This window comes from Trachemys scripta, chromosome 4 (genome assembly GCF_013100865.1).
Source record: "Trachemys scripta elegans isolate TJP31775 chromosome 4, CAS_Tse_1.0, whole genome shotgun sequence".
Classification (NCBI taxonomy): Eukaryota; Metazoa; Chordata; order Testudines; family Emydidae; genus Trachemys; species Trachemys scripta.
The window spans coordinates 71,750,125-71,763,732 of NC_048301.1; the positions used below are offsets into that span (position 1 = coordinate 71,750,125).

A 13,608-nucleotide genomic window follows, 5' to 3' on the forward strand; every position below is an offset into this window, starting at 1 on the left:
TTTACTCTCTGGGGATGCTGTTGCATAATGGCACACATGGGGGTTTCCTACATTTTCCTCTGAAGCATCTGCTACTGGCCACTGTCAGGATAGGTCCACACCGCAAAAAAGGTGTTCTTAACTGGGGTAGGTAGCTAGTATTAATGTTGGCTAATTCAGTGGAGATATGGCAACTCAGTTTTTAGGCTTGAACTCAAGCTGCTAACCTGAGTGAAAAGTTCAGTTGCTGTGTTTTTGCTGCTGTTTTAAATCCATGTTAGCTAACTCTTTTTTTTTTTTTTTTTTTTTTTTTTTTCTCCCAGCCCCAGGATTAGATGGACACTAGTGGTCTGGTCTGAGCTGGCAATTCCTATGTTCTGTGAAACTTCAGCCTTGGGTTTCTTTACAGGAGGCTCTTGAAGAGACGGGCTCTATCTGTGCCCTGGTGTTGTCTGGGCTCGCAGACACACTTGCTGTCTGCTGGGGTGGGAATGGGGCCCTTCTTTGCATGTAGCAGTTTCTGTGTGTCATTTTCTTTTTCCTAGCTCCTCAAGCTTATTTTTCATATTTAAGGAGAGTATGAAATTGGCTGAACTGCTCCCTGTAGGGGTGGAATTTCATTTTGCACAGTTACCTCATGAAGAGAAGCAGGAGTTCAATGGGATGTTGGTATCAGCTGTGAACCAGTGCTAATGGCCTAAACCTCTGGGAGCCTGAAAAATTCTTCCCTAGAGAGTCAGTATGCAAATTCCCTTCCAGGCAGCTTCTGCGCAGCCCTTTGGTGATTAGTCATGCTGGGACTGGGGAGAGCAGACAGTAATGCATATGTTGCTGGGGGGGGGGGGGGGGGGGGCAGATGGTTTTAGCTTTGAAACTGCTGCTGAGGCCAGGAAGGGTCTGGTCTGTGTGCAGTCTACAGAGGCTGCATTAATGGGAGAGAGGCAGAGCTATGGGCTTGTCTTGTCTCTCAAGATCCGAGAACCTGCACTTCCTGGTTGTTTTTTTGGGGGAGTAAAGTTTGAGGAGGGGGTGTGGCCCTCTCTTCCTGCCATGGGGCAGGAGGGGAATTCCAGTCTCCATGTTCAGTCAGCACTGCGATTCTCTAGGAGGAGGTTGTTGGAGGTGTGTACCCGCCTTGAAGGAGAGCGTGGTCAAAGGAAACAAACCAGCAGCTAGAAAACCTGCTCTGCTGTTGAGTCTGTGGGTGGTAAATGTAGAGACATGTATGTGTGCCTTCCTCTCCATCCAGGCCTCAGACAGGTGGGCGGTTACGTCTACACATGGTGAGGCAACCTGCGGCAGCAAGACTCAGAGCCTGGGTCAATAGACTCAGAATTGTGCTACAGTGCTAAAAATTGCTGTATTGACATTAAGGCTCTGAAGCCTTGGAGGGTGGTGGGCATCAGTGTCCGAGCTCCAGTCTGAGTCACAATATTTATACAGCTATTTTTAATGCTGTAGCATGAGCCCTGTGAGCCCAAGCCCATTGACTGGGCTCTGAGACTTGCTGCTCTGGGCTGTGGAGATGTATCCGAAAAGGCTAGGTGTGATTTGAACACAGGTCTTTGTAGAATCCTAGGCAGAAAAAATGGAAAAGGCCTTTTGGATCCTCCAGTCTGTCTCTCTGGGGCCAGTGCAGGATTCTGTAGAGATTTGTCCAGTGCTGTTTTAAATGCTGTGTGTGGTGGGGCTTCTGCTCCTTCCCTGGGGAGAATATCCTATACCCTGAGATACCTCATTGTCAGGAAGTTTTCCTTCATATTTGGCCTACTTGTCCCCTCTTAATTTCAGCCCATTGCACCTACTTATATCCCTATGTATCACTCTAAATAGGGGTGATTGAAATATCCATTGTGAATGTTCTTTTCAACAGATGTCTTGTTTTGAGTCCCCTAAACTTCTATAAAGTTGTATTGTACCTACAGCTTTTGTTTAGTTACAAAGTATCTCTAAGACCAGTCAGTGGCTGTGGTGGGATTAGAGTTCAGGTCCTCTTAGCTTCCAGCCCTGTGCCTAGTCTGCCATCCTATGTGGCTTTTGCTATAATGGAAGGGGGAACTGTTCTTTTCAGTTTCCTCCATGGAACCGCTTTGTCAGCTGGAGGGGCTAGCATTTCAGTAGATGGTGTTTAAGGGTGAAACCGTGTTGTAGTGATTTAGCTCATTTAAGAGAGTAAAAGTGGGATGGAAAGTGGGAGTCCTAAGAGGTGGTCAAAAAGCACACTCAGCACTTAAATACCAGGGTGCTAGCTGCCTTACCTTAGCTAGTGAAGGGTGACAAACAGGCTGGGATGCAGAGGGGCTATGCACTGAGGAATTGGGATGAGCTGCAGAGGTGCCCTGCGTTGGGAGATGAAGCCTGTCCCAGGAAGCACCAAGCAGAGAAAAGACCTAGCAAAAGGACCTGAAGTTGCACTTAGGAAGGGGGAACCATGTGTGTGTGAGGCAGAGCAGGCCCTAGACCTCTTGCACCTTTGTGCTGTTATCTTGGGAGCTCTCTGGACAGGCGCTCGGTTCCTTGCCATTTTCCACCTATAGTAGAGAGCCATGCACGCTTCTGGGCTTAGGTCCCTAATATTCCTGCTGAGAAGGGAGAATATTGGGTTCTACGGAGAGGCCTGTTAGGAGGGTTAGTGAAGCTGTGGGAGCCAGGGGTGCAGGCACTTGCTCTGTGGGTTCTGCAAAGCTGCAGGAGGTGCTCTCCCATGCTGAGTTTAATCCTGTTACAGTCCCAGGTGGGTCTGATTAAGTAAAAGAGCCCCTGGGGTTCCTCCGTCTAATCTTCACTGGTTACACAGGATGTTGGCAACAATTCTGAGCTGTGGGGGACCGGAGGTTCGAGGGGGCTGGGAAAACGGAAAGTGTTGCCATCCAGTATGTTCTCTCTCTAGCCCACAGGGGATCTGCCCCTTCCTTTGTCTATTGTGTTGCTGCTGTATTCACCCCCCACCCAGAGTGTTTGGCAGGGAAGGGAGGAGTTATGAGCCTAGCAGAGCAGGACTGTCCTGGCTGGTGACAGCTGGGAGATGCTATCAGCAGGCTGGGCTGGGATGAAAGGGTTTCAGAGACCCAGCCTCTCCTTGCTCTGCTCCTCTTTGTATCATTAAGGTAACATTGTTCTTTGGAGAAGACACCTGTCAGGAGAAGAGCCCTGTGTAAGCCTCCTTCCCACAGCAGCTGGCAGCACTTGAAAGCATGAACCTCCCAGGGCTCAGAGTGTTCCTCTCACCTGTGAGGGAAAGGCAGGGCTGGGCTTATGCTCTACCTCAAATTCCAGCCTTGTGGATGCTCACAGGCCCCTTTAAAGCCACAGTCCAGCAGCCCCACTTTGTTGCCACTCTATTGAACTCATAAAGGTGCCTCCCCTCCTCCCCCATCCTCCTATTTTTTCCTACAGGGCCTGGATTCTGCCATATACTGTGCCTGGGGCAGGGGGTAGCATCTTCATCTGCTGCCTTAAACTCCCTTTTATGAGCCCTAGAAACAAAATCTCATTGGGAGAGCCCCCCTCATACACATGCTATGGCAGGCTGGGCATGTGCCTCAGAAACCCAACTGCTCAACAGCATCACTTCAGAGATGCTTCCTGTGTAATAGACAAGGGAGGACAGGATGCACTGGGGGAGCACGCAGGGAGGGGAAGAATTTAGATATATTTTTATGTTGCTAACTCTCTTTCGAACGTCCAGAAGGATGTGAAACTACAGGGAGGGGACTGGAATGGGGAGAATTGCCTTGTGTAGGGGATGGGAAAGGGAGAAGAAGCTGAATGGGGTAATGTGGCTTGGCCCCTGTATTGGGAAGGTTGGTGCTCCTGTGGTGATGCAGCACTGCTCAGCCACAGGTTCCCAGGGTCTGTTCTCACTGATAACCCGAAACTCATCTTCATTATCGCTTGGGGGCTTGTCCCTTGCTAGCGGGGGAGAGGGAGAAAATGGTCATTATAGGAATGCTGCTGCAGGCACATAGTGAGTTGACTCCTTTCTCCTGTGTCCAGTGCTGCCTACTTGCTCGCCCTTGGATTTCCACTGTGACAATGGGAAGTGCATCCGTCGCTCGTGGGTCTGTGATGGAGACAATGACTGTGAAGATGATTCTGATGAACAGGACTGCCGTAAGTTAACCCTTCAAGGGGAGGATGACATGCTGCTGAAAGGATGGGTGCCACATTGGCTTGCTAGGCCTCTGGGAAGCTGGCACCCAAATGGTTAACCAGTGTTAACTTTGTTGACACGGGAACATAGCAGTTTTTCCACTCAATCAGACCAATGGCCCATATAATTTCACATGCTGCAGTACCTGATGCTTCAGAGGAGGGTGACCCTCCCCCAGTGCACCTGGCCAGATAATTGTGTAGCTCTTTATCCTGGGGGAGGGGATGCTTCCCGGTCCCAGCTGGAGAACAGTTTACGCCCTGCAGCCTGCTAGTTAATGTCCCATGAAGCACTTCCCCAAGCTTCCCAGGGAGCCGAGCTGCTCGTGTGCTCCTTGTTCATGGAAATGCCTAACCCCTGCTAAATCCCACTAAACTGTTTGTCTGGCTGGTTTCCTGTGGCCTCAGGTTCCACTGTCTGACTCCGCTGCTGTGTGGGGCCATCCTGAGGGTCCTCTCCCTTCAAACAGCTTCACTGAGGAGAGAGTTGCAGGGATATTGGCCTAGCCAGAGGCCCAGTTGCTCTGAGACATGGCAACCTGGCACCACATGAGAGAGCCCATCCACTTTTACTGTATCACAATAGCTCTGGCAGCACCTAAGGCTGTTGTCATGCCAGTAAAGTTAACAGAATGTGAATGGAAATATACCTGATCTCTTGCAGCTCCACCCTCTTCCTTCTGTGCTGGGGATAGGGGTTACTTGGGGATTTTTTTTTATAAGTAAAGTGATTAAAGTGCCCCTCCCTGCTCTATGGTTGCCGCATTGCACCCATCTCAGTGACTGTCAGCATGTGCCAGAGAACCAGCTTTTCCTGCAGCACACATCAATGGCAGCTCTCAGGAGCTGCACCTGACATTAGGGTTGGTGTCTGGCTGCTGTTGGATGCTGAGATGCGTGCTGTCAGGCTAGTGCTCTCAGCTCCTTGACACACACTTCTCCCCAGGTACACTGAGCAATGGGGGAGGAGTGTGCAGGGTGATCCATGTGTATGTGCTCCTGACCCTGCTCCCAGAGCACCTGACTTGATGCTTTCCCTGATGACCCCTTTCCACCTCCCAGCCAACTGCAGAGCTTAACTCATGCCCACCTAGTGCCTTCTTGCCAGCCCTCAGAATGCTCCCCATGGGACTGTAGCTATTTAATGTGGGCTACACCCTGATCTCTGCCTCTTATATAGACTGGGGGTGGGGGAGTGTGGAATTAGGGCTCTGTAGGTTCAAGATTTTGTATGACAGTTTGGCTGTCCAGCTTTCCGGTATCTTTTCCATGCCTTTATCAATCCTTAGAGCTTGTTAACCAGCTCACATAAACATTCCTCTAGACAGAGATTGGGATGCCCATAGATTTGGGGTGCAAGTGTTTGGTCATTTATGGCAATATTCTCTGGTTCCATCCCCTACCCACCTTGGGAGATCAGAGCGGCAAGGCGGGGTGGTGATTTTAATGGGAACTCTGACACCAAATCCGGCGTCACTGAGAGGGACCCTTCCTCATGACTGTTACATGGCAGCAAATCTAGGGGAAACAGAAGACCTGACAAACAAATATTATGTGCAGGATCCAGCAGCAAACTCTTGCTCCTGTATGGGGATAACACACAAAAGGAACGTGTTGATGAGAAGCAGCTTTATTCCCTGAAGAGCACAGTGCTGTGGAATAGGGCAGACTTCTCTGGACCTGAAGCCAAGAGCTTGCTTGAGATTATTTCTGCTGTGGGCTTTGGCATGCACTGTTGCTAACTTGTTCAGGTCTGAGCTGTGCTGACCTTTCACCCTCCACAGAAATGCTGAGTTGGGTGTTGGAGGAGTATGGGCTGTGGATAGGCCCTTTCCAGGGAGTAGGGAAGGGGAAGGAGAGAGATTTGGAACTGTGTAGGGTTACCATATTTCAACACTGAAAAAAGAGGACACTCCATGGGGGCCCTGGCCCTGCCCCAACTCTGCCCTTTCCCCGCCCCCATTCCAACTCCTTCCCCAAAGTCCCTGCCCCAACTCTGCCCCCTCCTCTGAGCACCCTGCATTCCCCCCTCTCCCTCCCGCTCTGATCTTGGTTGGGGGTTGCTAAGTGCTTCCCTGCTCCCCACTTGCCCTGCTGCCTCTGCGCCCCCCCGCCCCTGCTGCCTCTGCGCCCCCCCGCCCCTGCTGCCTCTGCGCCCCCCCGCCCCTGCTGCCTCTGCGCCCCCCGCCTGCCCTGCCCCTGCGTTCCCCTGCCTCTGCAGCCTCTATGCCCCTACCTGCCCTGCTCCTCCTTGCCCTGCAGCCTCTGCCTGGTGGGGGCTTCGGAGGCTCAGCAGCGACCAGGGCGGCGTGGGTCCCTGCAGCCCCAGCACACGCCGCACTCCCCACTTTCTCCTTCCTGCCATTGCCGAGCACGTTCCCCGGCCTGTCCCCGCTGGAACAGCTCCCGTGGCGCTGAGGCTGCAGGAAGGGTCCCCCAGTGGCCAGGGGGTCCCCGCCCGCGAGGGAAGCCTGAGTGGCTGGCTGGGCCCAGCCTCCCTGTGGTCCTGCTGGCTCGGCTGGGACGCGCGGTCCGCCCGGCCTGCGGGGGCAGCAGTGGCCCTTCCACTGCCTTCTATGGCTGAGCCGCCCCCCCCCCTCCCCGCCCGAGCTCGCTAAAATGTAGCTGGGGCGACCGGGCTGCGCTGCAGACCCGGGGGATCGTGCTGGGGCCGGGCGGACCCTGGCTTATGCCTCCCTATTTCCCCGGACTTGTCCGGCTTTTTGAAAATTCCCCCCGGACAGGGATTTGAGCACCAAAAAGCCAGATATGTCCGGGGAAATCCGGACGTATGGTAACCCTAGAACTGTGGGAAGGAGGAGGACAAAGTTGACTACATGCGTGAGCTCCCAGGAAGTGTGGGTTGGGTCAGTGAGGTGAGCTGCCCAGTCTGCAGTACAGGAGATTCTTGTCCTAGCTGAAAGTTTCTGTTGGATCCAGTTCCTCTCAATGAGGGAAGGGTCCCCCTGAAAAGTTGCTGATACTGCAGTCCCTTCCTCATTGTCCTGCAAGGAAATCTCTGGGAGGGGATCTGAAGAGATGACTTGGAATCCTGGGCTGGCTTTGGCTCTCTCTAACCACCCCATGTTGTGCTGTGTGATGGGGGACAAGTTTTCCCTTCATGGTGGCACCCTCTTGGAGGGCATTGTTCAAAAGGGCCCATTTGTGCTGGGCTGAAAACTTGGCTCTGTAAGGTAAATCAGCTTGTCTTCAGCTCACTCTTAGCTGTGTCCTTGTAGCACCACGGGAATGCGAGGAGGATGAGTTCTCGTGTCAGAATGGATATTGCATCCGCAGCCTGTGGCACTGTGACGGTGACAATGACTGTGGTGACAACAGCGATGAGCAGTGTGGTGAGTGGCATGACCATGTGAATGGTCTAATCTAATTAGGGTGCTAATCTCCTAAAGTATGGTAAGGCCACATAGTTGGATTGCCTGAGATGAGCAGCTGGGGACATGCTTACCAGGGTTACTGCTTGGGACCTGAGCCTGTGGGGCTTCTCTTCCAACCAGCAGCCCAGCCTGGTCTTATTTGTCCATGCTGGGACTTGTTGTTCCTTGACACAGAGCTCTGAATTCTTGAGGATTCCTTTCTAATCCAAACCCAATGCTAAACAGAATGAGCACTGCTGGTGTGCCCAGGCACCAGAGGGCATTAGTGTGTTTGGGTGCCCTGGGGGATTCAGTAGTGGCACAGGCATGTTTGGGTGCTCTGGGAGACCTGGGCACAGTGGGTGGCATTGACATGTTTGGGTGCCCTGGGAGATGTGGGCTCTGATTGCATTGCTGTCTCTGGCCTGCAGACATGAGGAAATGTTCAGAGAAGGAATTCCGCTGCAGTGATGGCAGCTGCATAGCCGAGCACTGGTTCTGTGATGGCGATACAGACTGCAAGGATGGCTCGGATGAGGAGAACTGCCGTGAGTATCCTCCTTCCCTCATAGCCTTGGGAGCTAGCTGCTTGCTCCTGCTACCAACCTGGGACCTAGTGTGCCTTCTGTAATATATGTTGGAAATGAACTGGCCCTGTTTGTGCTAGCAGCTTTGCTGTGTTCCATCCCTGGTGCTGGGGGCCATCATCAGCCCCATGGTGCAGAGAAGTACTGTATGTCTCTCTCTGGGTGGTAACCTGGGCTGGCTGCTTCTCTCTTCTGCTGCCAGGCTGGTGTGACCTTGAGCCAGAGCCAGGGATCCTGTGCACTACAGATGGGCCATATCATGAAGTGGAGAAGGAGAGGAAGGATCCCTCCCCTCACCTCCCCCTTTGATTCCTGCAGAGAATTCTAAAGGAACCCCCCATGCCTGCACCCCCTTTGGGGTCCCCCCGACCTTCATCTGTTTACTGGGATAGTTTGTTGACAATTTTGTCCAGTATTAGCTAAGTGGATAAGAGCTGGGAGCAGTTCTCGGGAGTGTGGGGGAGCCAGAAGCAGCTGTCCCTGTTCTACGGGCCTGTAGCAACAGGGGCAGGATCCTGTTACTCCCCCCACCCCCTTGCTCTTGAGTCTCTGAGCGGCAGTTAGTGTCTGTGGAAGTTGCAGAGCTCCCCTCCCCCACTTGGCTCTCAAGGGCATTTTGCAGAATTTGTTCTAGATAGGAGGAAACTTCAAAAGGCTCTGGGAGGGGGATCAGGGCCTCCAGCTCCTGAAGGGCGGGAGGGGGTATGCGGGGAAGGGGGAGGGGGAGTTGTCTTTTATCTCTCCAGATAATGAGAGCTGGCAGGGAGCCAGAGCTGCAAAGATTTCTGAGCCTGGAAAGAGCTCTGAGAAGAAGCCAACCTCCCTCCCTCCTTCCAGCTCCCCTGCCTGTCCTTACCCTGCTGGCCATGGACAGGCCCTGGGGAAGGGAGAGGGAGACCTCCAACTTCCTGCTGCATGGCAGGATGGGGTAGAAATGGTGTCGCCTCCTCACAGGCTTAGTTTGTGTTTCTCAAAGCCTGCCTAGTCCCCTTTTCTACTTTCTGACTGTTTTGCAGCTAAGCATTTTATTTGGATAGCAGGGTCGGTCTCCTACCCTTTCTCCTTTTATCCCCCTCCCCCGGGCTGCCAGCTGCCCTCTCTTCCCTGAACCCCACTGCCTGCCTGTTCAGCTCTCTAGAAGAGCACCTGGAGCCAGTCAGCTGGGCTCCAGTTCAGCATCTGGATATCAGGCACTGGCATGAAATAAAGCTCTTACTGGGTGTCTGTTGCCTTTGCCCCATGCTCCCAGCTGGAGGGGCAATTCTCTATGAATTCCTAGCAGTGGCAGCTTTCAGTCCAGTCCCCATCCCAAAGCCTCTCCATGACTCCAGAGATCACCAAGTTATTAGCTGGGTTCTTCAGCCTCCATGTGCTTAAATGTTGCATTTTCTTCTCTGGACAATGCCCCACAGCTCCCTGCCCAGGGTGAGAGAGGAATTCAGTCTCCATTGCACTGAACTCTCCAAGAATTTCTTGGCGAGGGCACCTTCCTGTGCAGCACCCGGCTGTCCCAGAGCAGGGCACCGGGCAAACTCTTGACTCTGAATGTGCCAGGTCCTGCGCAGGGTCAGAGTCTGCTGGGAAGGATTTCAGTGATTTGGAGCAGTTTGTTTTGGCAGCATGTCAGGGGAAGCAACGCTTCAAAGGCCTGGTGCAAACCCGGGCACCTTGCTGCTCCACTGCTTACCTTCCCATCACATTTCTGAGTCCTTAAAGGAACAGTCCCATACTTCAGACCTGCAGTCTGACCTCCTACCTTGAACCTCAATAAGGTGAGGTTCATCGCACCACAAAGGCTGACTTTATTCTAAGAGGTATAGGGTTGGGTCAGGCTTGTTGCTTTGAATCCACCCCTCACCCTATTCCGACCCCTTGAGGTATTATATAAGCTTTTATTATAGGGCAGTATGATCTAGTGCTTTGACCACAGAATGAGGGAGTTAGCACTTCTAGGTTCTGTCCCTGGCTTTCCCTCTGTTGCTTCACCTCTCCATGCCTCAGTTCCCCATCTGTAACTCAGAGATAAGCTTGGAGATGAGGATGGATCTCCAGGTGGTGCTGAGTGGGTTGGTTCCATTGCATGAAGATGTCAACAGCTTTCCAGTGAAGTGTTTGAGTCCCAGTCAGTGCTGTGTATATGCTCAGGGCTGGAGGGAGGGAGTGAGCCACTTATGCCCATGCACTGCACCTGCTGCATTGGGTGCCTGCCAGGCCCCTCTTGTTCCCACCAACATAAGCATAAACTGGCTTGGTCCCTGCTCTTAGCCTTTCCTTTTCCTTGGTTTCCTTGTTAGCATCAGATGTTCCAGCCACAACCTGTAGCCTGGAGGAGTTCCAGTGTGCCTATGGACGCTGCATTCTGGACATCTACCATTGTGATGGAGACGATGACTGCGGGGACTGGTCTGATGAGTCCGACTGCTGTGAGTCAGCAGCAAGGGAGAGTAATCCCCTGGGTCCCCCCGGCAGCTGGTCCAAATGGGAGGATTTGGCTGGAGTTGGGGAAGGTGTCCCTCCCTAGTGCCCTGGCTGGAATTGGTTGGGGAGGGACACTGCCTAGAAGGAAAGTTTGGTTTTGTTGGCCTGGGTGGCAGGGTCATTGTCTAGCCAGGAGCCCTAGATACAGGGGCTGAAGCATTCCTGAATGGGTCAATTACATAAGAGCGACCCTATTGGGTCAGACCAATGGTCCATCTAGCTCAGTATCCTGTCTCCAACAGAGGCCAGTACCAGAGCTTCATGGGGAGTGTACGGAACAGGGCAGCTGGAGTGATCCACCCAAGTTCCCTTTCTTGCTTCTGGCAGTCAAAGATTTAGGGTTGCCCTGAGCATGGGGTTCACGTTCGTGCCAGTTGGACGTGAGGATGGCCTGGGGGGAATTGAAATGCCTTGGTACTAACGTGCTGTGCCCTCTCTGCAGCATCTCACCAGCCGTGCCGCTCCGGGGAATTCATGTGCAACAGTGGCTTGTGTATCAACGCAGGCTGGCGGTGTGATGGCGACTTTGATTGTGATGACCAGTCAGATGAGAAGAACTGCAGTGAGTGCCTGGGATGCCAGGCAGAGGCCTGGTCTGTGGTGGTGATATGGAGTGGAAGGGAATTAGGGTATGAGGCTGGTGGGTTAGATTATAATTGCTCTGTATAGCTGTTTTTCCTTTGTTTCCCCAGCCACATCCATGTGCACAGCTGACCAATTCCGCTGTAAATCTGGGCGCTGTGTCCGTCTGTCATGGCGTTGTGATGGAGAGGATGACTGTTCTGACAACAGTGATGAGGAGAGCTGTGAGAACACAGGTAGGTCTTGGCAGGGGTAAGCTGCATTGTTTGTTACAGCTAATGGCTCTGAATTAGACATCATAGGTAGCTAAGCATTGATTCCTCCACCTCCCCCTTTGCCCTCCCTTCAGCAACAACTTCTGGTATGGAGACTGCACTTACTGTATTAGTCAATAACATCCCTGTAGATACTGACTGAAGTTCAAGTGTCCATGCTGATTGTTTTAGAGCTATCAGCTGTTGTAGGTACCTTTGTGCAGGAGACGCTAATCCTGAAAACACAATTGCACATGTAACCACAACTACAAGGAGTCTGATAACACCACTGGTCCTCACCCCAGTAATGAAGGTATCTAAACAAAAAGTCAAAGGAATGATGACCACCAAGAAACCAAACCAAACCTGCAGTACCCCTGAAATAAAATATCAGGGTTAGGATGAATTGATACATCCAACACTATAATAAAGCCAACTTTTTGGAGATTCTTCATTAATCAGCCAAGACCTACCATAAATATGGTGAAGGTCAGTTGATAACAGTTAACTGATGGGATACAATATGCACACACTGTAAAATGTCTGAGGATTTGTCTGGCCAGGAATGTTACCTAATGTTCAGCGGCTTATAGTAAAGTTGACATTTAAGAGTCCAAAACTGGTGCTGAAATTTGGCTCAGTGGAGAATTAGTCTTACCAGCTATGAAAAAAGGACACAAGCACCTTCTAGACACGTAATTGCCAGTGCGACAAAGCTGATTAGTTGGTGTTGCTTTAGTCTGTCTAGTAAGCTATTTGAAATCACAAATCCAGAAATAATATGGCATCTTTCTGTCAGTTATAATGAACAAGTTTCAGATGTCAAAATGGCTCATTTAAACTGTGGCTCTGCTCTGAAAAGCGACTCTGTAAATATATTGTTGGATTCCAGGTTTGTGTCTCTATCTGGGTCTTGTATTGGTGCCCATCACCATAGTCTCTTGATTTTTTTTCTTCTCATACATCATTTGTAATAAAGCTTCTGGAGGCCAAATTATTTCATCAGTACATCTGTGGAGCCCCATTGCCTTTCACGGTTTTGCACAGGTGTTACCATAACCAATTATGCTGATGATTTACAAGAAGGAATTGGTTCCAGCTCCCTCCCTCTGAGCTGGGTTGGTTCTGCAAGGCTAACTGGAGTAAATAGCAGTCACAACATATTTTAGTAACTTGGCTCATCAGATCTGACTCTGATGATTAAGATGATCCCATTTTATATAGTGCTCTTTTATAGTAAAAATTAATTTCAGATAATAAAAGGAGAAAGGAAGGTCCTGGATAAAACTGCACAGCGTCTCCCTGCCATCAGCAGAAACTGAAGTGTGTGGCTCACTTGTGAAATCCTCTTTCCACAGATGACTTTTCAAGGCTTTGTGTAAACCCTAGTCCAAATCCATCAAAGAGCTTTCCATATAGAACAGGGTAAAACTCTGTTTTTGACAAACGTAAGATTGCATTAGGGTGACATCTCACATGATTAAAGTGGGAGGAAAGCGTGCAGGCTAGCTCTTCGGACACATGTTGAGAAGGGGCCCAGGACGCTTGTGGAATCTGGCATTAACAGGAATTAAACTGTGATCTTGCACTCAATCTGAGAGAAATAAAATATCTGGACTTCTTCATAGAGTAATACTTGGCACAGTCTGGAGGGGAATCTGAGGTCCTCTGAAGCAACACAAGGGAGGAGGGCAGTAGTGGGGAGTGTAAAGTGAACCTAAGCTGCTTTCCCAAGATCCACAGAAACATAAAACAATAAGTTCAATCTAATTCCAAAAGAGAAGACTGTAATGAATGTGATGGAGATGCAGTAATGTAGCACAGCCAAGGGGTAAGGGGACTATGCACTCCTCTTTTCTTCTTTCTGCCGTGGGACTTGCTGTCCTGTGCAGCAAACCTCTGCTGAGCTGATCTTGTTTGAATCCTAGTTCTGGGTATGTGACTTCCCTTCTGCCCCCACAGGGAGTCCCCAGTGTGCCCCTGACCAGTTCCTTTGTGGGAACGGGCGCTGTATTGGCCAGAGGAAGCTGTGCAACGGTGTGAACGACTGTGGAGATGGCAGCGACGAGAGTCCCCACCAAAACTGCCGTAAGTCTCCCCATTCCCAGCACCTCATGGTTGAGCTGGGTAAGGTGGGGGTCAACCCCCGTGATATTGAGAGCCGTGTGCCTAGGGAAAGCGATCCTAGTGATCTTAATAGGA

General features: G+C 51.3%; 1 protein-coding gene across 6 annotated transcripts in view; it reads left to right on the forward strand.

The window, feature by feature from the left end:
* Window positions 1-13,608, forward strand: part of LRP4 (LDL receptor related protein 4) — a 110,543-nt gene that overhangs the window by 65,189 nt on the left and 31,746 nt on the right. For 5 of the 6 annotated variants that reach the window (XR_004645577.1, XR_004645578.1, XM_034769515.1 and 2 more), the window contains exons 3-9: window positions 3,976-4,092; window positions 7,371-7,484; window positions 7,937-8,053; window positions 10,387-10,515; window positions 11,013-11,132; window positions 11,263-11,388; window positions 13,369-13,494. Coding sequence is in view for 4 of the 6 variants with exons in the window: in XM_034769515.1 (XP_034625406.1) it covers window positions 3,976-4,092; window positions 7,371-7,484; window positions 7,937-8,053; window positions 10,387-10,515; window positions 11,013-11,132; window positions 11,263-11,388; window positions 13,369-13,494 (849 nt within the window). In the remaining 2 variants the exon portion in view is untranslated. The remainder of the gene's footprint in view (window positions 1-3,975; window positions 4,093-7,370; window positions 7,485-7,936; window positions 8,054-10,386; window positions 10,516-11,012; window positions 11,133-11,262; window positions 11,389-13,368; window positions 13,495-13,608) is intronic. The other variant, XM_034769517.1, reaches the window with a different exon arrangement.